The 27,878-nt window shown below is 46.0% G+C and overlaps 1 protein-coding gene across 13 annotated transcripts in view; it reads left to right on the top strand.

The window, feature by feature from the left end:
- LOC306804264 (UDP-glucuronosyltransferase 1A1-like) overlaps positions 1–27,878 on the top strand; it is a 93,794-nt gene that overhangs the window by 55,784 nt on the left and 10,132 nt on the right. The window contains exon 1 of one of the 13 annotated variants that reach the window (XM_079310602.1): positions 3,990–4,889. The exons of 7 other annotated variants lie outside the window; for them this stretch is intronic. In XM_079310602.1, the coding sequence (XP_079166728.1) occupies positions 4,038–4,889 (852 nt within the window). In that variant the 5' untranslated portion in view covers positions 3,990–4,037. Of the gene's footprint in view, positions 1–3,989; positions 4,890–13,751; positions 14,672–15,962; positions 16,915–20,917; positions 21,668–22,452; positions 23,393–24,507; positions 25,447–27,878 lie in introns of those variants that run through there. 5 more of the 13 variants (XM_079310599.1, XM_079310590.1, XM_079310601.1 and 2 more) reach the window with 5 other exon arrangements.

The raw sequence follows: 27,878 nt of genomic DNA, 5'->3' as shown, positions 1-27,878 counted from the left end.
CACTTCCAGTTTGGATGGGGAAATGTTGATGGGTAGTTGCTGGGGAATCTGTGGTCTAAAAAGGCCTCTATTAGCTCGATGGTGCTCAGTGTGTATATTAGGTTCTTGCTGCGTGCAATGTGTATTTCTTGCTTGCTTGTGCTGACAGTGGATCAGTGTCATGTGAAGCCAGGGATTAAATGGAAGAGGAGATAAAGGAGAAGGGAACTCTCCTCAGTAGTGATGAATCTGTAGTTAAGTGTCATGCTGCTCTCTCAGCAATACATCATTTGGTTTCCTGAAAGAGGAAGAAATTTTATTTTTGTGAACGTTACTTAAAAAGCAACAAATTCTACTCTTTTCCCTCAAACTTTTTTCACTTGCCGACCTTCCCAAACACCTTAGAATGGATTCTTCCGGCCTAGCACCACTCTTACTGTTCCCTCAAATTCACAGGCTTTTGTGAACATGAATGAAGGAAACTTCAGAAGAATAGAGATTTGTTTTTCACACCTTCCCCAGACCAGCCTTCCCTATCCTGAGGCTTTGCTTCACTCCTTGTACTTCCTTAAGTGCTAGGATTGAGTTGTTAGTTTCTGTTGTTCTGCTTTTTCACAAAGGTCTCTTTCAAATTTGCCAAGCCCCCCCTTTATCAGGGCAGTGCTTTTTCCTGTCTCTTTTCTCCATCAGAGCTGCTTAACAGATCCTCAGGAACAAAGCCAGGCAGATCCTCTGAGAAAGCACCAAGATATCCTGCCTGTATGCAAAGCCATGGAGCAGCTCCAGCCGAACCAAACTCTTCTCTGAGGGCAAGGCTCCCTTTCTATCTCTTTTTTTTTTTTTTTTCCCAAGAGGTAAATATCATAGTCCAGCAGCCATATTTATTGCAGAAATATTGATTATTCACTCCTGATTTCTTCCTATCACTCCTGGAAGGAAAAAATGATGGAGAGATAGGTCAGGATGAGAACAAGGAGTGGTGTGTGTGACAGCATCAACCTAGTGGCTTTCCTTCACTGATGCAAACACCTCTGCTCCTCCAGTGGACTAAATTCGTACCTGGTGGTGTTCCTGGCTCCAGTGCTGAGCTATATGTAAATCCCAGAGCCTCTTGTGCTGTATAGTGGCACACTTTTATAATTTTAAACATAAACTTCGCAAGTGTTTCAGAACAGCTGTAGAATGCTTATCAAAAAAGAAGGAAAGAAATAAAGCATTTTTAATACCTGCTTTCAGCAAGCCTGGTTACTTCCAAGTGCTGACACTATTCTCAGAGTTTTATTTTGTCAAAGCCTGATTTTATTTTTAATCTAGCATCAATCAGCACAGATTGAGGCCAAAGGGAGTCTCACCAAGCCCAACCTAAATTCAGTTAAATGGTTCATCGGTGCCTTCAATGGTTACCTGTGAGTGGTTCTGCTATAAAAGCCCAGTCGTTAAGGGGGAATGTGGGAATCTGGCAGGGAGCTGTGGCAGAATTTAAAAGCTGCTAGTTTGGGGCAGATGAACAGAATTTGGATTTCTGGCAACATGGGTAAATACAGCTACTCAGCTTCGGTGGGCATTCTGCTTTTCCTGTCCCTGCTGTGTTCCACCGGTAGTGGGAAGCCGCTGGTGATCCCAATGGATGAGAGTCACTGGTTTAACCTGCACTTGCTGCTGGTGGCCCTGAACCAGAAAGGCCACCAAATTGTCACCATGGCACCAGAAGCGAACTCGAGTCTGGAGGCATCTGCACATTACACCCTCAAAAAGTATCCAATGCCGTTATGCAGGGATGAGCTGAGACCATGTGTGGGCTCCCTTGGGAATTATCTTTTGGAAGAAAATCTTTTAATCGAAGAATTACTGCTCTCCTTGAAAAAGTCTGGTTCATCTCCAACTTCTGCACCTCCTTCTGGGGCAGTCTGCTGCACAGCAAGGATCTGATGCAATATCTCCAAAGCAGTAAATTCCACCCTGTTCTCAGGGATCTTCTTGTACCATGTGGACAAATCCTGGCTCTTCATCTCTCGGTCCTGTCTGTTTTCTCTTTCCAGGTATTTCCCTGAAGTTTGTATTTGCAGGTTGCTCAGTGCCCAGACTTACCTTCCTACATCCCAAGAACATTTATGGACAGCTCAGACCACATGGCATTAATCCAGCATGTGGAAAATTCAGTTCTCAAGTTCATAGATTCCTTTCTTTGCCATTTTGCCTATTTCTAATTTATACTTTTGGCCTTAGATGTTCTTCACAGACAAGTAACAGTGGAGGAGCTCTTAAGCCATGTATCCATTTGGCTTGAAACAACAGATTTTGGGTTTGACTATCCCATGCCAGTGATGCCAAACATAGTTTTTATTTAAGGTATAAACTACAGGAAGAAAAAGCCATTATCTCAGGTCAGTGATTGCCATGGTAAAATATATGAATGTTTAATGCTGTTTGCAAATGCTTTGTGTGTCTATAAAGATGTCCAAGCATTGGTTTTGCTGTCACAATTGATTTTTAAAAACAGGGAATCTTTTTGGTTAATAGACCCATTCTTTCATAATTTAGAAATGAAGCACCATAATGCGCCAAGTAATAGACAATGTTCTGGTTGCTCTGACAGCATTTGCATCTGCAAGAGCTTTATGCTGCCTTCTCAAAAGTTTCCCTACAAAGGATGTACCCAGAGCCACAGTAGTTTGATAAATGTCCTTAAAAATATTCTGGTGTAAGCTATCAACAGCAACACTAAATGATTCTATTGTCAAAATTATTTCTGTGCAACAGTTTTCATGATTAGGGCTTGTCTGCAAATCCTGTCTCTGCATTAATATTGTTTGCTTTCATGGCCCAGGGGCAAACTCTCCCCAGACTGATCTAGAATGGTGTTTCTGAGTTGCTAATTCAGTTTTAAGTACAGCTGGCAAAAACCATGGCTGTGTCCTTCTTCCTTCCAGCCCCTTCTTCAACCTTCCAAAAAGAGGCTTTGCAGGGAAATGAATTTTGATAGTCAATTTTCTGTTTTCCTCACAGTGTCACAATACAAAACTGATGAAGAACCCAGACGGTTTCCCATGTGAAGCTTTAATATTTTTTCTAATCTTTTGCAAACAGAAAGCTATATGGAATGGCAGAAGGGGAGGAATTATGCTGGAAATTCTTGTTTGGAAGTTTAATGATCTGTTAATTAGCTGTTTTGAGCAGACTACTTGTTGAAGGATTACTCATTTATTTAAATCACAGAATGTCTCCTAAGAGGGTCTGTTCTGTGGCACAGAGGTGAGGCTGACAGGTTGGTAGTTCCCAGGGGATTCCTTTTTTGTCCTTTTTAAATGTGGGTGCAAAGCTTCGCTTTTCCCTGTCACTGTGACTTCACGTAACTGCCAGGACTTTTCAAATATCATGGAGAGTGACTTGGCAACTCCATCAACCCAATTCCCTCAAGACTCTTGGATGCATCTCATGGGGTCTCATGTGTTTGGGTCATCAGGTGCCCTTATGTTTGGGTTCCTCAAGTGGTCACCAACGTGATCTCCTCTTACATTGGATGGAATTTTGCTCCCCTAGGCCTATCTTGCCATCTATCCACTCAAGAGGTGTGGGAAGAGAGGTTTCTGTGAAGGCTGAGGCAAGAAAAGTTCTTGAGTCCCTCAGTCTTCAGCTTGTCCATTGTTACCAGTTTCCTAGTCTTGCTTACTGGGGGACAAACACTGCCTTTGACCTTCCTGTTGAGGCTGGTAGACCTGTAGTGGCCCTTGTTATTTCACCCCTAGCCAAGTTCAGCTCCAGCTGCACCTTGGACTTCCTGAACTTCTCCCTACATTACCAGGCAGTGTTCCTCCAAACACGGTGTCCCTCCAATACGAAAAAGGGGTGTTTCCCAGAGTAGCTCCTGTCCTGATTTGCTTCTGCCAAATAAGATGAATGTTAACAGCTTTTCTGCTACCTTTGCCATGTCCGTGTTTAAATATTTACAAAATGCAAATAAGTCTAAAGATTGTCCATAAAAACCAGAGATCAGTTAGCTTACAATCACTAAGCTGGGTATCTCCTTCTCTGGAGGCACTGACCTGATCCCTGCAGGAATGGCCCCAGGGCTCAGTGCTTCTCCACAAGCTGTGCTTCTGCTCCTGTCCCTGCTGGGTCTGGCTGCTGCTGGGAAGCTCCTGGTGGTGCCAGTGGATGGGAGCCACTGGCTCAGCATGCGGGAGGTGGTGGACATGCTCCAGCAGAAGGGACATGAGGTGGTTGTGCTGGCACCTGAAGTCTCTATGCGCATCAAGCCATCCAAGAACTTGGTGATGAAAAAGTATTCAGTCCCTTACACACAGGAAGATTTGAAGAAAGAATTCCAGGCATTTTTTCATTTTTCATTTGAACAAGGATATTTTCTGGAAAGATTTGTTAAAGCGTACCAAGGTATTAAAAGAATCACTAATTTTGGGGTCTCCAGCTGTGGACATCTCCTGCAAAACAAAGAGCTCATCAGGTACCTCGAGGAGAGCAAGTTTGATGCTGTTCTGACAGATCCTGTCCTACTGTGTGGGGCGATCCTGGCAAAGCATCTTTCACTTCCAGCTGTGTATTTCTTACGAGGAATCCCGTGCGGTTTAGATTTTGATGCCACTCAGTGTCCCAGGCCCCCTTCCTATGTCCCCAGGGGATTTACACAACTTACAGACCGCATGACGTTTCTCCAGCGGATTAAGAATCTGATTCATGACATCCCAGATATTTTTCTCTGTGATTTTGCCTTTGAACCCTACTCAAAACTGGCTTCCGAGTTCCTCCAGCAGGATGTGACTGTGCTGGATCTCTTACGCCAAGCTTCAGTTTGGCTACTAAGGTCAGAATTTGTTTTAGAGTATCCAAGGCCTTTGATGCCCAATATTATTCCAATTGGAGGAGTAAACTGTGCTCACAAGGAACTGCCACAGGTAGGTCTGATTTTAATTCATGCCATGATGGATTTCTGTGATCAGAAGAGGAGAATTTTTTCATGCAATAGGCACTGAGTTTCCGTTTCTAATGAGTGAGCTGAATCCTTGTGAAAGGAACTGTTTTTCACTACTTCTTCTGACTTTCCACTTATTGAGTAGTGAGCTGTTCCTTCTGGCTTTCAAAGGGCGCTCAGTTGAAAGGGAATCACCAGGGTTTCTGGTGAAGGTTTAGCATAGGACATTGCAGCCACTATCAAGGTGCCCAGCTCTCATGCCTGGATCAGGTATGATTTGAAACATCCAGCACAGTTTGACTGGCACTGCGGATTTGAGTTTGGGTACAGCCTTGGTGATGATGCCAAGCTTTGGCTTGCCTGGGCTCTTGGCAAGAGTCCTGTGCTGTGCTCCTCCTGGGGAGCCTCCTCTGCTGCTCCAGGGCAGAGCCTGGAGAGCTGGTGGGTTCTTTTGGTGCCCTGGCTTTCTTTTCAGTCTTGTTCCTCAGGATTGGTGTTCTGCTGGGTGGGACCATAAAGCCCAACATGTGGCAATTGCATCCATCTCCAAGTGTGGAGGAGGCAATGGCACCCTACAGACATCGCTGTGCACACTGGGATTGGCCACGTGAGCATTCACACAACTCTACCACTGCTGGACACCATTGGGGTTTTGTCAGTGACATAAACAAGCAAGAATTAGGCCCTGAATTGTTCTGTGGAAAGTCCCCCTCACAGAGGGCACATAAATGTCTGCTCAGAAACATGGCATCATTCTTCCCTCTCTTCTGTCTTCTTATTCTGTAAACCATCTTAAACAGCTGTTCCACAACTGCTGTGGACAGTCACCCAGACATGAGTGTTCGATGAGAGTGGGAGGGGAGACAGGCCTTACCTGGGGGAAAGGTGAAGCCTCTGCTGGGCTGAATGGAGATATGCATGTCACACATCTCCTGCATGTGACACATCTCCCTCATGTGACATACCTCCCACATGTGCAGAAGTCTAGCCAGAGGGAAGGAATCCAAAGTGCAGTCCCAGCAGCAATCTCTTCCTCACCCTAGGGGTACGCTGGACTGTTCTGATAGAGGCAGGTAGAGTTATCTACTGGTTCTCTGGACTTGGCAGGAATTCCATGCCTCTTTTGCAGCATTTATCATATCAGGGATTACACATTTACCACCCAGCACATTAAATAAGGATCCAAATTTGGGCTGTGGCACAGATCATTTGAAGGCGAGGAGTGGACGTCAGTGCTGCAGTGCTGCTCTGGGTTTAATTTCCAAGAGGCACTGACCTGAACCCTGCAGGAATGGCCCCAGGGTTCAGTGCTTCTCCACCAATTGTGGTTCTGCTCCTGTTCCTGCTGGGTCTGGCTGCTGCTGGGAAGCTCCTGGTGGCGCACGTGGACGGGAGTCCCTGGTTCAGCATTCAGGAAGTGCTGGAGAGGCTGAAGGAGAAGGGACATGAGGTGGTCGTGGTGGCACCTGAAGTCTCTGTGCATGTCAAGCCATCGAATAACTTTGTAATGAAAATGTACTCAGTGCCCTTTGCAAAAGAAGAGTTCGAGAAAGACTTCAAGGCATATTTTCGTGTTGTATTTGAAGAAGGATCTTTTATTGAAAGATTTTTTAAAGTATTTGAAATGACAGAAATAGTCACCAATTATTGGATCACCAGCTGTGAACAGCTCTTAAAAAACAAAGAGCTCATCAAGTACCTTGAGGAAAGCAAGTTTGATGCTGTCCTTACAGACCCTTTTCTACCCTGTGGGGCAATCCTGGCTGAGCGTCTTTCACTTCCTGCCATATATTTCTACAGATTAGTCCCGTGTGAGTTAGAATTTGCAGCCACTCAGTGTCCGAGTCCTCCTTCCTATGTGCCCAGGGCATTTTCAGACAATGCAGACAGCATGACCTTTCTCCAGCGAGTGATGAATCTGCTCTATGACATCCCAGATATTTTTCTCTGTGATTTTACTGTTAAACCCTACTCAAAACTGGCTTCTGAGATCCTGCAGCGAGAGGTGACGGTGCTGGATCTCTTACGGAAGGGCTCTGTTTGGCTCTTCAGGTTAGATTTTGTGCTTGACTATCCAAGACCCTTGATGCCAAACATCATTCCAATTGGAGGACTAAACTGTGCTCAGAGGAAGCACAATGAACTGCCTCAGGTGGGTCTCGTTTTAATCCATGCCTTGATTTATTTCTGTCTTCAGGAGGGTGCCATTTTGTGTTGTGATAGAAAGCTGATTCCCATTTCTGGTAAGTGGTGTGAATCCTTATGAAAAGAACTGTGTTACTCTCATTTTTTTCCTGATTTTCCATTTCCATGTAGGAAGCTGTTAGTTCTGTCTTTCAAGTGTTTCTCTGTTATAAGGAAACATCAGGGTCCTCTTATGACCCTGTACTGCGGATATGTGATGGAACGTTGATTCTGTAAGACAAAAGGATTGTTAGAATTTCTGGATAGTAGGACAAAGTTTTGGATTTGTATAATTATTGCTTCCAGTGGGATCTGCCAGAAGACCCTAAAAACATTTTGCTGGTTCCAAAGCCCATCCCGGATGCCTGGAGCAGGTCTGATTTGCGTCATCCAGCACACCTGGACTGGCAATGAGCATTTGGGTGCAGCCTTGTGCATGCACCAGTCACACCAATGTGCCGTGTGCTTGGGTTCCTTGGGCTGCTGACAAGAGCCCTGTGCAGTGTTCCTCCTGGAGAGCCTCCTCTACTGCTCCAGAGGAGAGCCTGGGAAGTTGCGTGTGGTTTTTTTGTACTCTGTCTTTCTGTTTGTTTAAATACCTTAGCATTTCTGTGATGGAAGGTGGAATCACAAAGCCCAATTTGTGGCAATTCCACCCATCCATATTTGTGGGTGTGGCTGTGACAGTTTACAGACATCCCCATATACACTGGGATTGGCCACGTGAGCATTCACACAACTCCAATACTGCTGGACATCATTGGTACTTTGTCAGGGACAAAAACAAAGCCAAAATTAGGCTCTGAATTGTTCTCTGGAATGTACACCACAAAAGTGGTGATAAATATCTGCTCTTACCTCCCAGCTCACAAAGCCAACCCTTGCATGCTGTGAGGCAGGTCTGGGGCACTGGATGTGTTTCCTGCTTTATGTGGGTCACATGTCCTGTAAGATGTGAAACCTGGCATCATCCTTCCATCTTCTGTGTCTTCTTATTCTGGAAAATGTCCTAGAAGAGCTGTTCAATGGTTTCCATGGCACCTGCTCTCCTAGAGATAAGTTTTCTAAGAGAGATGGAGAGGGAATATACGTTGCTTGGCGGGAACTAGAATATCTGCTGGACTGAATGGTGAAGTAAATGTGACACATCCTCTGCATGTGACATTTCTCCTGAATTTGCAGAGGGTCCAGGTGGAGGGAAGGCATCAAAAGTACAGTCCCAGAGTACCCTCTGCCTCCCTCTGAGGGTACTCTGGACTGTTCCGATAGAGACAGGTAGAGTTATCTGTTGGTTCTCTGAACTTGGCAGGAATTCCATACTTTTTTATGAAGCCTTTTATCATATCAGGGATTACACATTTACCACCCAGCACATTAAATAAGTAACCATATTTGGGCTGTGACACAGATCATTTGAAGGTGTGGAGTGGACACCGGTGCTGCAATGCTGCCTTGGGTTTAATTCCCAGAAGGCACTGAACCGATGCCCCAGGGCCACCAATTCTGGTTCTGTTCCTGTCCCTGCTGGGTCTGGCTGCTGCTGGGAAGCTCCTGGTGGTGCCAGTGGATGGGAGCCACTGGCTCAGCACGCAGGAGGTGGTGGACATGCTCCAGCAGAAGGGACATGAGGTGGTTTTGCTGGCACCGAAGTCTCTATGCACATCAAGCCATCCAAGATCTTTGTGATGAAAATATACTCAGTGCCCTCAAAAAGGAAGAAAAGGTCAAAGTTTACAATGCATTCTTTCAGGTTTCATTTGAAGAGGGATCTTTTATTGAAAAATTTCTTAAAGTGTACAGGAGTATGAAAACAATGACTGACTTGGAGTTCTCCAGCTGTGAACAACTCTTGCAAAACAAAGAGCTCATCCGGTACCTTGAGGAGAGCAAGTTTGATGCTGTCTTTACAGACCCTTTTCTACCTTGTGAGGCAATCCTGGCTGAGCATCTTTCACTTCCTTCTGTGTTTTTGTTATGAGGAATCCCTTGTGGTTTAGATTTTGAAGCCACTCAGTGTCCCAAGCCGCCTTCCTGTGTGCCCAGGATACATACAGACAATACAGACCACATGACCTTTCTCCAGCTGTCACAATCCGCCTAACCCGACTGGGAATCGTGACTGGTTCTTTTATGGATCTCAGAGCACAAAAGACACAGCAGGGGACAAAACCATTTAGCACTTTATTTAGTGCTAACCAAAATGCGATAGTGGGACAGAGAGAGAGAAAGAGAGAGAGAAAGTGGGGGTCGGGATTATAACTACCGAGACGGGCAGACAAATCCTCCTGGAGCCAGCCAACAGATGCCTGTTTCTATCTGGGGAGATCTCAGGGGTCTCCTCTGAGAAAGTCACTATTATAGTCCTTTCCCAAAGTGAATGGCTTCTGGCCAAAAGGTGGGAAGATTTATGGACTATTGTATGTGGAGATCTTTACCCTGAGGAACAGGTGAAAACAGGACATTTCAAGGCACACCAAACCATCTTTGTTGTTATGAACACACTCAGGGCAGCCCATACCGGACCAATCAATTGTTCTTCCATCTGTGGGAGCTTTGTTGAGTCAGCGACCCGTGACTAGTTGTCATGGTAGGCATCACCTGCGGAAGTTACTAGGCGTTCTTCCCATCCCTGGCCAGCGCAGGCCTCAGGCGAGGGTCTCTGGGCAGAAACAGACGAGAGGTTCAGACGGACTCTCACAACAGCAGATGAAGAACCTGCTCCATGACATCCCAGATATTTTTCTCTGTGATTTTGTTATTGAACCCTACTCAAAACTGGCTTCCAAACTCCTGGAGTGGGAGGTGACTGTGCTGGATCTCTTAAGGAAGGGCTCTGTTTGGCTCCTGAGGCTAGATTTTGTTCTAGACTATCCAAGACCCTTGATGCCCAACATCATTCCAATTGGAGGAGTAAACTGTGCTCACAAGGAGCTGCCTCAGGTGGGTCTTGTTTCAATCCACGCCTTGGTTATTTCTGTGTTCAACGGTGGAATTCTGTGTTGTGTTAGGAATCGAGATCCCATTGCTGGTGAGTGGGGTGAACCCTCATGACAGAAACCGTTTTTTTCTCTTTTTTTCTTTGATTTTATGTATCCTGTGTAGCCAGATTTCCTTCTGACTTTTAAATGATGCTCAGTTGTAGGTACACACCAGGATCTTCTAGGGAGAGTTTGTGGTGGGACATTGATTGTACCAGCAAAAAGATTGATTAAATTTGTGGATAGTAAGAAAATTTGCTGGGTTCCTTTAATGGAGAGGTGCCATGAGGAGCCCTGGAAATCCTTAGCAATTCCTCTTTGATGGACAAGACCAGCACTCATGCCTGGAGCAGGTATGATTTGACACATCCAGCACAGTTTGACTGGCACTGAGGATTTGAGTTTGGGTACAGCCTTGGTGATGATGCCAAGCTTTGGCTTGCCTGGGCTCTTGGCAAGAGTCCTGTGCAGTGCTCCTCCTGGGGAGCCTCCTCTGCTGCTCCAGGGCAGAGCCTGGAGAGCTGGTGGGTTCTTTTGGTGCCCTGGCTTTCTTTTCAGTCTTGTTCCTCAGGATTGGTGTTCTGCTGGGTGGGACCATAAAGCCCAACATGTGGCAATTGCACCCATCTCCAAGTGTGGAGGAGGCAATGGCACCCTACAGACATCGCTGTGCACACTGGGATTGGCCACGTGAGCATTCACACAACTCTACCACTGCTGGACACCATTGGGGTTTTGTCAGTGACATAAACAAGCAAGAATTAGGCCCTGAATTGTTCTGTGGAAAGTCCCCCTCACAGAGGGCACATAAATGTCTGCTCAGAAACATGGCATCATTCTTCCCTCTCTTCTGTCTTCTTATTCTGTAAACCATCTTAAACAGCTGTTCCACAACTGCTGTGGACAGTCACCCAGACATGAGTGTTCGATGAGAGTGGGAGGTGAGACAGGCCTTACCTGGGGGAAAGGTGAAGCCTCTGCTGGGCTGAATGGAGATATGCATGTCACACATCTCCTGCATGTGACACATCTCCCTCATGTGACATACCTCCCACATGTGCAGAAGTCTGACCAGAGGGAAGGAATCCAAAGTGCAGTCCCAGCAGCAATCTCTTCCTCCCCCTAGGGGTACGCTGGACTATTCTGATAGAGACAGGTAGAGTTATCTGCTGGTTCTCTGGACTTGGCAGGAATTCCATGCCTGTTATGCAGCCTTTTATCATATCTGGCATTACACATTTACCACCCAGCACATTAAATAAGGATCCAAATTTGGGCTGTGGCACAGATCATTTGAAGGTGAGGAGTGGACGCCAGTGCTGCAGTGCTGCTCTGGGTTTAATTCCCAAGAGGCACTGACCTGAACCCTGCAGGAATGGCCCCAGGGTTCAGTGCTTCTCCACCAATTGTGATTCTGCTTCTGTCCCTGCTGGGTCTGGTTGCTGCTGGGAAGCTCCTGGTGATGGATGTGGACGGGAGCCCCTGGCTCAGTGTGCAGGAAGTGCTGGAGAGGCTGAAGGAGAAGGGGCACGAGGTGTTCATACTGATATCTGAAGTCTCCGTGCACGTCAAACCATCAAATAACTTTGTGATGAAAATGTACCCAGTACCCTACACAAAGGAAGAGTTTGAGAAGGACTTCAAGGCATATTTTGATGCTGTATTTGAAGAAGGATCTTTTATTGAAAGGTTTTTTAAATTATTAGAACATACAAAAAGATTCACTAATTTTGGGGTCTCCAGCTGTGAACAGCTCTTAAAAAACAAAGAGCTCATCAGGTATCTTGAGGAAAGCAAATTTGATGCTGTCCTTACAGACCCTTTTCTACCCTGTGGGGCAATCCTGGCTGAGCATCTTTCACTTCCTGCTATATATTTCTACCGATTAGTCCCATGTGAGTTAGAATTTGCAGCCACTCAGTGTCCGAGTCCTCCTTCCTATGTGCCCAGGGCATTTTCAGACAATGCAGACAGCATGACCTTTCTCCAGCGAGTGATGAACCTGCTCTATGACATCCCAGATATTTTTCTCTGTGATTTTGCTTTTAAACCCTACTCAAAACTGGCTTCTGAGATCCTGCAGCGGGAGGTGACAGTGCTGGATCTCTTACGGAAGGGCTCTGTTTGGCTCTTCAGGTTAGATTTTGTGCTTGACTATCCAAGACCCTTGATGCCAAACATCATTCCAATTGGAGGACTAAACTGTGCTCAGAAGAAGCACAAGAAGCTGCCTCAGGTGGGTTAGGTTTAAATGCCTTAATTTATTTCTGTCTTCGGGAGGGTGGAATTCTCTGTTATGATTGGAATCCGGTTCACATTTTTGGTGAGTTTGGGGAATCCTCAGGAACGGAGCTGCTTTTCTCTCATTTTTTACGGGTATTACATTACCAGTGCAGGAAACTGTTCCTGCTTTTAAGGGGCTCTCTATTATAAGGAAACATCAGGGTCTTCTAATGATCTTTTACGGAGCATAAGTAATGGTATGTTGATTCTGCCAGCCAAAGGGATTATAAGAATTTGTGGATAGTAGGACAAAGTTTTAGATTCGTAAAATGGTTTGTCCCATTGGGATCTGCCAGAAGATCTTAAAAATACTTTGCTGGTTCCAAAGCCTATCCCTGATACCTGGAGCAGGTCTGATTTGAGTCATCCAGCACAGCTGGACTGGCACTGAGCATTTGGGTGCAGCCTTGTGCATGCATCAGTCGCCCCAATGTGCCGTGTGCTTGGGTTCCTTGGGCTGCTGACAAGAGCCCTGTGCAGTGTTCCTCCTGGAGAGCCTCCTCTGCTGCTCCAGTGTAGAGCTTGAAAAGTTGGATCAGGTCTTTTGGTATTCTGGCATGGTCTTTCTTCATATTCCTTAGCATTTCTGTGGTGTAAGGTGGGATCACAAAGCCCAATGTGTGGCAATTCCACCCATCGCCAAGTGCGAGCGTGGCTGTGACAGCTTACAGACATCCCCATGTACACCAGGATTGGCCATGTGAGCATTCACACAACTCCACCACTGCTGGTCACCATGGATACTTTGTCAGGAACAAAAACAAAGCCAAAATTAGGCTCTGAATTGTTCTCTGGAAAATCCCCCACAAAAGTGCTCCTAAATGTCTGCTCAAACCTCCCAGCTCTCAAAGGCAACTCTTGCATGCCGTGAGGCAGGTCTGGGGCACTGGATGTGTTTTCTGCTTGATGTGGGTCACATGTCTTGTAAGATGTGACACCTGGCATCATCATCCACCTTCTGTGTCTACTTATTCTGGAAACTGTCCTAGAAGGGCTGTTCAATGTCTTCCATGGCACCTGGTCTCCTAGAGATGAGTTTTCCAGGAGAGAGGGAGAGGGGGCAGGCCTTGCCTGGAGGGAAGGATAATCTCTATTGGGCTAAATGGTGAAGTGAATGTGACACATCTCCTACATGTGACACACTTCCTAAACAGGTAGAAGGTACAGCTGGAGGGAAGGAATCCAAAGTACAGTCCCAGTACACCCTCAGCCTCCCTCTGAGGGTACTCTGGACTGTTCTCATAGAGACAGGTAAAGTTATCTGTTGGTTCTCTGGACTTCACAGCAATTTCATATTTTATGCAGCCTTTTATCATATCAGGGATTACACATTTACCACCCAGCACATTAAATAAGGAACCATATTTGGACTGTAGCACAGATCATTTGAAGGTGTGGAGTGGACGCTGGTGCTGCAGTGCTGCTGTGGGTTTCCTTCCCTGGAGGTACTGACCTGATCCCTGCAGGAATGGCCCCGGGGCTCAGTGCTTCTCCACAAATTGTGGTTCTGTTCCTGTCTCTGCTGGGTCTGGCTGCTGCTGGGAAGCTCCTGGTGGTGCCAGTGGATGGGAGCCACTGGCTCAGCATGCGGGAGGTGGTTGACATGCTCCAGCAGAAGGGACATGAGGTGGTTGTGCTGGCACCTGAAGTCTCTATGCACATCAAGCCATCCAAGAACTTGGTGATGAAAATGTACTCAGTGCCCTACACAGAGGAAGAAAAGGACAAAGTTTACAATGCTTTCTTTCAGGTTTCATTTGAAGAGGGATCTTTTATTGAAAGATTTCTTAAAGTGTACAGGAGTATGAAAACAATGACTGACTTGGAGTTCTCCAGCTGTGAACAACTCTTGCAAAACAAAGAGCTCATCCGGTACCTTGAGGAGAGCAAGTTTGATGCTGTCTTTACAGACCCTTTTCTACCTTGTGGGGCAATCCTGGCTGAGCATCTTTCACTTCCTTCTGTGTTTTTGTTACGAGGAATTCCTTGTGGTTTAGATTTTGAAGCCACTCAGTGTCCAAAGCCGCCTTCCTATGTGCCCAGGATACATACAGACAATACAGACCACATGACCTTTCTCCAGCGAGTGAAGAATCTGCTCCATGATATCCCAGAAATCTTTCTCTGTGATTTTGCTATTAAACCCTACTCAAAACTGGCTTCAAAGTTCCTGAAAAGGGAGGTGACTGTGCTGGATCTCTTAAGGAAGGGCTCTGTTTGGCTCCTGAGGCTAGATTTTGTTCTAGACTATCCAAGACCCTTGATGCCCAACATCATTCCAATTGGAGGAGTAAACTGTGCTCACAAGGAGCTGCCTCAGGTGGGTCTTGTTTCAATCCATGCCTTGGTTATTTCTGTGTTCAACGGTGGAATTCTGTGTTGTGTTAGGAATCGAGATCCCATTGCTGGTGAGTGGGGTGAATCCTCATGACAGAAACCGGTTTTTTCTCTTTTTTTCTTTGATTTTATGTATCCTGTGTAGCCAGATTTCCTTCTGACTTTTAAATGATGCTCAGTTGTAGGTACACACCAGGATCTTCTAGGGAGAGTTTGTGGTGGGACATTGATTGTACCAGCAAAAAGATTGATTAAATTTGTGGATAGTAAGAAAATTTGCTGGGTTCCTTTAATGGAGAGGTGCCATGAGGAGCCCTGGAAATCCTTAGCAATTCCTCTTTGATGGACAAGACCAGCACTCATGCCTGGAGCAGGTATGATTTGACACATCCAGCACAGTTTGACTGGCACTGAGGATTTGAGTTTGGGTACAGCCTTGGTGATGATGCCAAGCTTTGGCTTGCCTGGGCTCTTGGCAAGAGTCCTGTACAGTGCTCCTCCTGGGGAGCCTCCTCTGCTGCTCCAGGGCAGAGCCTGGAGAGCTGGTGGGTTCTTTTGGTGCCCTGGCTTGTTCCTCAGGATTGGTGTTCTGCTGGGTGGGACCATAAAGCCCAACATGTGGCAATTGCACCCATCTCCAAGTGTGGAGGAGGCAATGGCACCCTACAGACATCGCTGTGCACACTGGGATTGGCCACGTGAGCATTCATACAACTCCACCACTGCTGGACACCATTGGGGTTTTGTCAGTGACAAAAACAAGCAAGAATTAGGCCCTGAATTGTTCTGTGGAAAGTCCCCCTCACAGAGGGCACATAAATGTCTGCTCAGAAACATGGCATCATTCTTCCCTCTCTTCTGTCTTCTTATTCTGTAAACCATCTTAAACAGCTGTTCCACAACTGCTGTGGACAGTCACCCAGACATGAGTGTTTGATGAGAGTGGGAGGGGAGACAGGCCTTGCCTGGGGGAAAGGTGAAGCCTCTGCTGGGCTGAGTGGAGATGTGCATGTCACACATCTTCTGCACGTGACACATCTCCCTCATGTGCAGAAGTCTAGCCAGAGGAAATGAATCCAAAGTGCAGTCCCAGCAGCAGCCCCTGCATCCCTCTAAGGGTACTCTGGACTGTTCTGATAGAGGCAGGTAGAGTTATCTGTTGGCCCTCTGGACTTGGCAGGAATTCCATGCCTATTATGCAGCCTTTTATCATATCTGGGATTACACATTTACCACCCAGCACATTAAATAAGGATCCAAATTTGGGCTGTGGCACAGATCATTTGAAGGTGAGGAGTGGACGCCGGTGCTGCAGTGCTGCTCTGGGTTTAATTCCCAAGAGGCACTGACCTGAACCCTGCAGGAATGGCCCCAGGGTTCAGTGCTTCTCCACCAATTGTGGTTCTGCTTCTGTCCCTGCTGGGTCTGGCTGCTGCTGGGAAGCTCCTGGTGACGCACGTGGACGGGAGTCCCTGGTTCAGCATTCAGGAAGTGCTGGAGAGGCTGAAGGAGAAGGGACATGAGGTGGTCGTGGTGGCACCTGAAGTCTCCGTGCATGTCAAGCCATCAAATAACTTTGTGATGAAAATGTACTCAGTTCCCTACACAAAGGAAGAGTTTGAGGAAAACATGAAGGCATATTTTCGTGTTATATTTGAAGAAGGATCCTTTATTGAAAGATTTTTTAAAGTATTTGAAAGTACTAAAAGAGTCACAAATTTTGGGGTCTCCAACTGTGAACAGCTCTTAAAAAACAAAGAGCTCATCAGGTACCTTCAGAAAAGCAAGTTTGATGCTGTCTTTACAGATCCCTTCCTACCCTGTGGGGCAATCCTGGCTGAGCGTCTTTCACTTCCTACTGTATTTTTCTACCGATTAGTCCCATGTGAGTTAGAATTTGCAGCCACTCAGTGTCCGAGTCCTCCTTCCTATGTGCCCAGGGCATTTTCAGACAATGCAGACAGCATGACCTTTCTCCAGCGAGTGATGAACCTGCTCTATGACATCCCAGATATTTTTCTCTGTGATTTTGCTTTTAAACCCTACTCAAAACTGGCTTCTGAGATCCTGCAGCGGGAGGTGACAGTGCTGGATCTCTTACGGAAGGGCTCTGTTTGGCTCTTCAGGTTAGATTTTGTGCTTGACTATCCAAGACCCTTGATGCCAAACATCATTCCAATTGGAGGACTAAACTGTGCTCAGAAGAAGCACAATGAACTGCCTCAGGTGGGTTAGGTTTAAATGCCTTAATTGATTTCTGTCTTCAGGAGGGTGGCATTCTGTTTTCTGATAGGAATCTATTTTCCATTTCTGGTGGGTGAGGTGAATCCTCATGAAAATAACTGTTTTTCTCGCATTTTTTTCCTGATTTTCCACTTCCTGTGAAATAAGCTGTTTGTTCTTTCTTTCAAGGGATTCTCTGTTATGAGGAAACATCAGGGTCTTCTAATGACTTTGTACTGAGGATCTGTGATGGCACTTTTTTTCTGTCAATCAAAGGGATTGTTAGAATTTCTGGATAGTAGGACAAAGTTTTGGATTTTTATAATTATTGCTTCCAATGGCATCTGCCAAAAGATCTTAAAAACACTTTGCTGGTTCCAAAGCCTATCCCGGATGCCTGGAGCAGGTCTGATTTGAGTCATCCAGCACAGCTGGACTGGCACTGAGCATTTGGGTGCAGCCTTGTGCATGCATCAGTCGCCCCAATGTGCCGTGTGCTTGGGTTCCTTGGGCTGCTGACAAGAGCCCTGTGCAGTGTTCCTCCTGGAGAGCCTCCTCTGCTGTTCCAGTGTAGAGCTTGAGAAGTTGGGTCAGGTCTTTTTGGTATTCTGGCATGGTCTTTGTTCATATTCCTTAGCATTTCTGTGGTGTAAGGTGGGATCACAAAGCCCAATGTGTGGCAATTCCACCCATCGCCAAGTGCGAGCGTGGCTGTGACAGCTTACAGACATCCCCATGTACAATGGAATTGGCCATGTGAGCATTCACACAACTCCACCACTGCTGGTCACCATGGGTACTTTGTCAGGGACAAAAACAAAGCCAATATTAGGCTCTGAATTGTTCTCTGGAAAGTCCCCCACAAAAGTGCTCCTAAATGTCTGCTCAAACCTCCCAGCTCTCAAAGCCAACCCCTGCATGCCATGAGGCAGGTCTGGGGCACTGGATGTGTTTTCTGCTTGATGTGAGTCACATGTCCTGTAAAATGTGATACCTGGCATCATCCTTCCATCTTCTGTGTCTTCTTATTATGGAAACTGTCTTAAAAAGCTGTTCAACAGCTTCCATGGCACCTGGGTCTCCTAGAGATGAGTTTTCCAAGAGACTGAGAGAAAGGACAGGCCTTACCTGGAGGGAAGGAGAATCTCTGCTGGGCTGAAGGGTGATGTGAATGTGACACATCCCCTGCATGTGACAGTTCTTCAGAATATGCAGAGGGTCCAGCTGGAGGGAATGCACCAAAGTACAGTCCCAGAGCACCCTCAGCCTCCCTCTAAGGGTACTCTGGACCATACTGATAGAGACAGGTGGAGTTATCTGTTGGTTCTCTGGACTTGGCAGGAATTCCATGCCTGTTATGCAGCCTTTTATCACATCAGGGATTACACATTTACCACCCAGCACATTAAATAAGGAACCATATTTGGGCTGTGGCACAGACCATTTGAAGGTGTGGAGTGGACGCTGGTGCTGCAGTGCTGCCTTGGTTTTCTTTCCCAAGAGGCACTGACCTGATCCCTGCAGGAATGGCCCCGGGGCTCAGTGCTTCTCCACAAATTGTGGTTCTGTTCCTGTCCCTGCTGGGTCTGGCTGCTGCTAGGAAGCTCCTGGTGGTGCCAGTGGATGGGAGCCACTGGCTTAGCATGCGGGAGGTGGTGGACATGCTCCAGCAGAAGGGACATGATGTGGTTGTGCTGGCACCTGAAATCTCTATGCACATCAAACCATCAAAGAACTTTGTGTTGAAAACGGTATCGGGTCCCTACACAGAGGAAGAGTTCGAGAAAGATTTCCAGGCCTTTGTACGCACTTTTTTTGAAGAAGGATCTTTTTTTGAAAGATTTCTTAAAACGTATGAAGTTATGAAAAAATTTGGCAACATGTCAGCTCTTTGGTGTGAACAACTCCTGCAAAACAAAGAGCTGATCAGGTACCTTGAGGAGAGCAAGTTTGATGCCCTTCTTACAGACCCTGTAGTACCTTGTGGGGTGATCCTGGCAGAGCATCTTTCACTTCCTTCTGTATATTTCTTACGAGGAATCCCGTGCGGTTTAGATTTTGAAGCCACTCAGTGTCCCAATCCTCCTTCCTATGTGCCCAGGGCATTTTCTCAACTTACGGACCGCATGACCTTTCTCCAGCGGGTGAAGAACCTTCTCTTTGACACCCAAAATCTTTTCCTCTGTGATTTTGCCTTTGACCCATTCTCAAAAGTGGCTTCCGAGTTCCTGCAGCGGGAGGTGACGGTGGTGGATCTCTTGCGGAAGGCCTCTGTTTGGCTCCTGAGGTTGGAATTTGTGCTTGACTATCCAAGACCCTTGATGCCAAACATCATTCCAATTGGAGGAGTAAACTGTGCTCACAAGGAACTACCTCAGGTGGGTGACGGTTTAATTCCTGCCTTGATTGATTTCTGTGTTTTGGAGGGTGGAATTCTGTGTTGTGATAAGAATCTAGTTCCCACTTCTGGTGAGTTTGGGGAATCTTCATGAAAGGAACTGTTTTTGTCTCATTTTTCCCTGATTTTACACATCCTGTGAAGGGAGCTGTTTGACCTTTCTTTCAAGGGATTCTCTGTTGTAAGGAAACACCAGGATCATCTTGTGAGACTGTACTAAGGATCAGTAATGGGATATTGATTCTGCCAGCCAAAGGAAGTGTAAGAATTTCTGGATAGTAGGACAAAGTTTTGGATTTGTATAATTATTGCTTCCAGTGGGATCTGCCAGAAGACCCTAAAAACATTTTGCTGGTTCCAAAGCCCATCCCTGATACCTGGAGCAAGTCTGATTTGACTCATCCAGTACAGCTGGACTGGCACTGAGCGTTTGGGTGCAGCCTTGTGCATGCATCAGTCGCCCCAATGTGCCGTGTGCTTGGGTTCCTTGGGCTGCTGACAAGAGCCCTGTGCAGTGTTCCTCCTGGAGAGCCTCCTCTGCTGCTCCAGTGGAGAGCCTGGGAAGTTGGGTCAGGTCTTTATGGTACTTTGCCTTTCTGTTTGTTCATATACCATAGCATTTCTGTGGTGTAAGGTGGGATCACAAAGCCCAATGTGTGGCAATTCCACCCATCGCCAAGTGCGAGCGTGGCTGTGACAGCTTACAGACATCCCCATGTACAATGGAATTGGCCATGTGAGCATTCACACAACTCCACCACTGCTGGTCACCATGGGTACTTTGTCAGGGACAAAAACAAAGCCAATATTAGGCTCTGAATTGTTCTCTGGAAAGTCCCCCACAAAAGTGCTCCTAAATGTCTGCTCAAACCTCCCAGCTCTCAAAGCCAACCCCTGCATGCCATGAGGCAGGTCTGGGGCACTGGATGTGTTTTCTGCTTGATGTGAGTCATATGTCCTGTAAAATGTGATACCTGGCATCATCCTTCCATCTTCTGTGTCTTCTTATTATGGAAACTGTCTTAAAAAGCTGTTCAACAGCTTCCATGGCACCTGGGTCTCCTAGAGATGAGTTTTCCAAGAGACTGAGAGAAAGGACAGGCCTTACCTGGAGGGAAGGAGAATCTCTGCTGGGCTGAAGGGTGATGTGAATGTGACACATCCCCTGCATGTGACAGTTCTTCAGAATATGCAGAGGGTCCAGCTGGAGGGAATGCACCAAAGTACAGTCCCAGAGCACCCTCAGCCTCCCTCTAAGGGTACTCTGGACCATACTGATAGAGACAGGTGGAGTTATCTGTTGGTTCTCTGGACTTGGCAGGAATTCCATGCCTGTTATGCAGCCTTTTATCACATCAGGGATTACACATTTACCACCCAGCACATTAAATAAGGAACCATATTTGGGCTGTGGCACAAATCATTTGAAGGTGTGGAGTGGACGCTGGTGCTGCAGTGCTGCCTTGGTTTTCTTTCCCAAGAGGCACTGACCTGATCCCTGCAGGAATGGCCCCAGGGCTCAGTGCTTCTCCACAAATTGTGGTTCTGTTCCTGTCTCTGCTGGGTCTGGCTGCTGCTGGGAAGCTCCTGGTGGTACCAGTGGATGGGAGCCACTGGCTCAGCATGCGGGAGGTGGTGGACATGCTCCAGCAGGAGGGACATGAGGTGGTTGTGCTGGCACCTGAAGTCTCTATGCACATCAAACCATCCAAGAACTTGGTGATGAAAATGTACTCAGTGCCCTACACAATGGAAGAGATGGAGAAAAACTTCAATCTTTTTCTACATACTTCATTTGAAGAGGGATCTTTTATTGAAAGATTTCTTAAAATTTATGAAGCTATGAAAGAATTCAGTAATATGTCAGCTGTATCCTGTGAACAGCTCCTGCAAAACAAAGAGCTGATCAGGTACCTTGAGGAGAGCAAGTTTGATGCCCTTCTTACAGACCCTGTAGTACCTTGTGGGGTGATCCTGGCAGAGCATCTTTCACTTCCTTCTGTATATTTCTTACGAGGAATCCCGTGCGGTTTAGATTTTGAAGCCACTCAGTGTCCCAATCCTCCTTCCTATGTGCCCAGGGCATTTTCTCAACTTACGGACCGCATGACCTTTCTCCAGCGGGTGAAGAACCTTCTCTTTGACACCCAAAATCTTTTCCTCTGTGATTTTGCCTTTGACCCATTCTCAAAAGTGGCTTCCGAGTTCCTGCAGCGAGAGGTGACAGTGGTGGATCTCTTGCGGAAGGCCTCTGTTTGGCTCCTGAGGTTGGAATTTGTGCTTGACTATCCAAGACCCTTGATGCCAAACGTCATTCCAATTGGAGGAGTAAACTGTGCTCACAAGGAGCTACCTCAGGTGGATAATATTTTGTTTATAATTTGTGCTGTAATGTATTTCTCTGTTTTGCCAGGTTGAATCCTGTGTTGTAGTTGAGAATCTAGTTTCTCTTTCTTGTGTTTGGATGGATGCTCATGAAGTTTTCTCTCTCCTCCCACATGTAGGCAGCTGTACTTTACCTTCTCACCAATCAAGTTGGGCTTTGCATTTGCTGTTTCCATTTCACGTGTTCAGAGCCATTTTCTGTATCTTTGTGTAACTTGGTACTTTCTTAGTGAGTTGTGAACGGGTCTATGTCCAAGCCTTGCAGTCAGGTGTAATCCCTAATTAGCAAATTGCTGTAGTTGGTTCTGGTGTTTACTGAGATTTGCACCTGAGGCTTCCATCTTTGTTGCCTCACTACATTTTCTTCACTGGTGAATTTTTCTGTTTCTTTACCTGGATATTTCCAAAGCTGGAATCTGGAGGAACGCAGCAGGTGGGGAGCTCCCAGACTGAAAAGCAGCCTTTCAGTCTGGAGGCAGATCTAGGAAAATTTTGGCTTGGTGATGCCTGTGTGAGGTCTAATAGCAAGTTTCAGACATCTCAAGGGGCTACAGTGGCCTGGCAGGTAGTGTTCAACGGTTCAAAGGTGAATGAGCTGACAAAGGTCTTGCTACAAAACACGGGGCTTATCTGGTCCATCCCCCCACGTTCATCAGCTGCCTGAACTCTGCTGCTGATTATGCAGCCTTTTATCACGTCAGTAATTACAAATTAACCACCTAGCAAATAAAGCAGGGATACAAGGTTTTGCTGGGCACAGATTGCGTGAAAGTGGGGAGCGGTGCTGGTGCTGCAGTGCTGCCTTGGGTTTCCTTCCCTGGAGGCACTGACCTGATCCCTGCAGGAATGGCCCTGGGGCTCAGTGCTTCTCCACAAATTGTGGTTCTGTTCCTGTCCCTGCTGGGTCTGGCTGCTGCTGGGAAGCTCTTGGTGGTGCCAGTGGATGGGAGCCACTGGCTCAGCATGCGGGAATTGCTGGACATGCTCCAGCAGAAAGGACACGAGGTGGTTGTGGTGGCACCCGAAGTCTCCTTGCAGATCAAGCCATCCAAGAGCTTTGTGGTGAAAACATATCCAGTGCCTTTCACAAAGGAAGAGATGGATGACATTTTCAAAGGGTCAATAATGGATTTATTTGAGGAAGGATCTTTTCTGGAAAGAGTTATTAGACAGTATCACCAGGCAAAGAAGACCTCTGCTCTGTTCCTGGCTACCTGTACCCACTTACTCCACAACAAGGAGCTCATCAGGTACCTTGAGGAGAGCAAGTTTGACGCCCTCCTCACAGACCCTGTCCTGCCGTGTGGGGCAATCCTGGCTGAGCATCTTTCCCTGCCTTCCGTGTATTTCCTGCAGCAAGTCCCATGTGGTTTGGAATTTCAGGCCACCCAGTGCCCCAACCCCCCATCCTATGTCCCCAGAGTATTTACAGACCTTACAGACCACATGACCTTTCTCCAGCGGGTGAAGAACCTGCTCTATGACATCCCCAATTTTTTCCTCTGCGATGTTGTCTTCCAACCTTATGCAGAACTGGCTTCAGAATTCCTCAAGCGGGAGGTGACCGTGCCAGATCTTCTGCGCCAGGCTTCCATTTGGCTCATGAAGCTGGACTTTGTCTTGCACTTCCCAAAACCCTTGATGCCCAACATGGTTTTGATTAGTGGAGTAAATTGTGCTTACAAGAAGCTAAATCAGGTGGGTTACGCTCTGTTTTCTCTTGTTGTTCTTGCAGACTTTGGAAATCTCTGGGAAGCTGAAACACAGCTTTTGTTAGAAAGGTGGATTTCAAACTGCTCATGCTTTGCAGAGAAGTGCTGGTTCTGGTATCTGTGAAGGATTATCAGAGTAGAAAGAGGGAGAAAGTGTTTTTTATGGAATTAGGTCTGGGAGACTCCCCATTGGTCTGTGCCCTATCCTCCAGGCCACCTTTGGATTGGAGTGTGTTCCTTAGAGCCTCTTCCATCAAGATTGTTGATGTGGTGCAAGACACACTTTGAATTGAGGAGGCGTTCATTTATTCTCTGGTACAATCTGGCTGATTTCCTCTACAATTCTTTCTTCCTTTTTTCTTTTAATGAAGGATTTTCAGTGCTTTGAATTGTCATACGCTCATCAAACATTGTCATCTGGAAGGACATTTGAGGTCATTCTGAAAACCTCCTGTCAAAGCATCTTCAGTTACGTCAGGATGTTTCTTTCTCTGTCTTGTCCAGTTTTAAGCATCCCTACAATCTCTAAGTTTTGGTACCTTCCCTACCTTTGTGTAACTTGGTGCTGTCTTAGTGAATAATGAATGAGTCTGTGGGGCTGTCCAAGCCTTGCAGTCAGGTGTAATCCCTAATTAGCAAATTGCTGTAGTTCGTTCTGGTGTTTACTTAGAAATGCACCTGAGGCTTCCATCCTTGTTGCCCCACTACATCTTTCTTCACTGGTGAATTTTTCTGCTTCTTCATCTGGATATTTCCAAAGCTGGAATCTGGAGGAACGCAGCAGGTGGGGAGCTTTCAGGTTGAGAAGCAGCCTCTCTGTTTGGAGGCAGATCTAAGAAAAATTTGGCTTGGTGATGCCTGTGTGAAGTCTATCAACAAATTCCAGGAGTCTGAAGGGGCTACAGTAACCTGGTAGGTGGTGTTCAAAGGTGAATGAGCTGACAAAGTCTTGTTACAAAACACAAGTCTTTTCTGGTGCATCCCCCCATGTTCATCAGCTGCCTGAACTCTGCTGCTGATTATGCAGCCTTTTATCACGTCAGTAATTACAAATTAACCACCTAGCAAATAAAGCAGGGATACAAGGTTTTGCTGGGCACAGATTGCGTGAAAGTGGGGAGCGGTGCTGGTGCTGCAGTGCTGCCTTGGGTTTCCTTCCCTGGAGGCACTGACCTGATCCCTGCAGGAATGGCCCTGGGGCTCAGTGCTTCTCCACAAATTGTGGTTCTGTTCCTGTCCCTGCTGGGTCTGGCTGCTGCTGGGAAGCTCTTGGTGGTGCCAGTGGATGGGAGCCACTGGCTCAGCATGCGGGAATTGCTGGACATGCTCCAGCAGAAGGGACACGAGGTGGTTGTGGTGGCACCTGAAGTGACTATGCACATCAAGCCATCCAAGAGCTTTGTGATGAAAACATATCCAGTGCCTTTCACAAAGAAAGAGATGGATGATGTTTTCGAAGGATTCATAAAGGATGTATTTGAAGAAGGATCTTTTCTGGAAAGAGTTATTAGACTTTATCAACGGGCAAAACAAAACTCTGCTCTTTTCCTGGCCACCTGTACCCACTTACTCCACAACAAGGAGCTCATCAGGTACCTTGAGGAGAGCAAGTTTGATGCCATCTTCACAGACCCTTTCCTACCCTGTGGGGCAATCCTGGCTGAGCATCTTTCCCTGCCTTCCGTGTATTTCCTGCAGCAAATGCCATGTCGTTTGGAATTTCAGGCCACCCAGTGCCCCGGCCCCCCATCCTATGTCCCCAGAGCTTTTACAGACCTTACAGACCACATGACCTTTCTCCAGCGGGTGAAGAACCTGCTCTATGACATCCCCAATTTTTTCCTCTGCGATGTTGTCTTCCAACCTTATGCAGAACTGGCTTCAGAATTCCTCAAGCGGGAGGTGACAGTGCCAGATCTCCTGCGCCAGGCTTCCATTTGGCTCATGAAGCTGGACTTTGTCTTGCACTTCCCAAAACCCTTGATGCCTAACATGGTTTTGATTAGTGGAGTAAATTGTGCTTACAAGAAGCTAAATCAGGTGGGTTACGCTCTGTTTTCTCTTGTTGTTCTTGCAGACTTTGGAAATCTCTGGGAAGCTGAAACACAGCTTTTGTTAGAAAGGTGGATTTCAAACTGCTCATGCTTTGCAGAGAAGTGCTGGTTCTGGTATCTGTGAAGGATTATCAGAGTAGAAAGAGGGAGAAAGTGTTTTTTATGGAATTAGGTCTGGGAGACTCCCCATTGGTCCTTTTCCCCCTGCTCCAAGGCAGCTTTGGCTTTGGAGTAGGCTGTTGATGTGGTGCAGGACACACTTTGACTCCAGGGGGTCTTTATTTGCCTTCTGGATGATCTCCTCTACAATTCCATCTTTTTTTGTTTTTGTTGACAGTTTTTTGTTTCTTTTTTCCCTAAGAAATATTCTCTGTGCTTTGAATTATCATAGACTCATAAAACATTTCATCTGGAAGGCGTCTCTGAGAACCTCCTGTCAGAATATGTCCAGTTTGGTCGGGTTGTTCCTTTCTCTATCTTGTCAAATTTTAAATATCTCCTACAGTGAGATACCTTATTATATCCAATTAATTCCCTTATCCAGTTATAATTTTCCATGTTGCAGTTTTGATTGTTGCCTCTTGTCCTGTCACTGTCAATCTCATGTTTAACTTTTCATCATCTCCTGCAGTCAAAATGCAGTGCACCTGTCTGGTGGCATGGGATTATCCCATTCCGGAGACAGAGCTTTGCATTTGCCTTTGTTGACCTTTCTGAGGCTTTTATAGGCTCATTTTTCCAGCTTGTACATCCCAGGCCACTGATGCTCCTTAATTAATTTTTCATCCAGCATTGAAAAACTAAAGTGTATGTTATGTATTCTTCTAAAATGAAATTTGGATTTATGTCAACCTTTTTTTAAATGTATTTTCAAAGAGATTTTGTGGTTTGCAGAGTATTCTCGTAGATTCTATTTTTAATAATAACTATTCCTGTTGGATTTTTCAGATGTTTGCTTTACAAAATGCTGAGATAAGGCTGATATTTCAGAAAAAGCCCAGTCTCACACAGTAAAACCAGAGGACTTTTAGGAGGATTCAAACTTGGCACTCAGGCTAGAAAGGCAGAGACGGAATAAAGTGCACGGTAAACCTCTGAAAAGAATTATGGCAGATGTCTGTAAAATGTGGAAAATCATTGCTAAAGGCACAAGGGGAGCTGATAGTTTCTCTCAATATTTGTCCTATGACTATCACTGTAATGCAGTAACCTTTGAGTAAACAAAGGGAGGTATTTTTTCATACCATGCTCCAAAAAAACCCAAATCAACCTCTCAAGAGACACAGATTTTCTTTTTTGTAGACAAACTCTCTGAATTTAAATGGGATTTAGGGGGTTAATAAGAGGTACAGGCTGCCTGCCAGGATTTGTAGGCTTGCAGGAAAGATAATCATGGACTCCCTTAGCTTGGATATTTGCGGTACTGTTTCCAGATTACAACCTTGGCACTCAGTTCTGTACTTTTTCTTGACTTTATCCTGCTATCTCACCTTTGGAATGGACTGGACTTGTGGACTTAAGTCTCTGCACTTGTAAACATGTGAAGGGTGTTCATGTGTTGCTCAAAATCCAGTGTCATAACTTCTATAAACTTTTGCTGAACTTTTTTGAACTTTTTTTTTTTTTTTTTCTTTTAACTTTCCTAAGCTTGGTCTCAAGGGTTTGGGTTGAGGTATGTTTTTTTGGGGTTTTTTTTTACCTCTTTAATGTTGTTTTATGGGGTTTCATATTAGTGTCCCACCAATGATACATGTTTGGCTGAAATGTTAGCAGAACTTAACTAGGTGAGAGTGATTATGTACCAAATATGAGATTTGAGAGGCCTTTATGCAGGGTAAGAGTGTTTCTGCAACTCTGAGTTTACTACCCGAGTATGTACTGCCACCTTAAGGCTTGTTTAATGCTGCTTCACCTCATTATTTGAGATATTTTTACCACAGAAATGTGGAGATGCAGCCCTGGCAGGTGGAAATCCTTTCCCTCCACCTCCTGAAGGTTTTGGTCTTTGAATGCTAGAGCCACAGTTCTGCTTCACCAGATGCAGAATGGAACTGCATCAAATCGTGGAACTGCTAAGGTTGGAAAAGCCCTCTAAAATCAGAGTCAAGCCATTAATCTGCACTGCCAAATCTACCACTAAACTGCATCCCCAAGTGCTAGATTCACATGTTTTTTGCATGCTTCCAGGGATGGGTACTCCATCATTGGCCTGGACAGCCCCTTCCAGTGCTTGACAACCCTTTCCATGAAGAATTCTTTCCAATCTAAACCTCCCTGCTGATGTCTGAAATTCCTTCCTATTTAGTGCATTTTCCATAAATGTTACAGTCCTTCTTGCTGGCTTTTAAGAACCCCTTTTCTTTAACAGGCCACATGGAGGACCTCCTCTCCAAATAAACATTTTAGGACACAATTAGT

The sequence above is a fragment of the Erithacus rubecula genome (genome assembly GCF_903797595.1).
Source record: "Erithacus rubecula genome assembly, chromosome: 8".
In the NCBI taxonomy this organism is placed as follows: domain Eukaryota; kingdom Metazoa; phylum Chordata; class Aves; order Passeriformes; family Muscicapidae; genus Erithacus; species Erithacus rubecula.
This window is presented reverse-complemented; position numbering and strand designations above follow the sequence as displayed.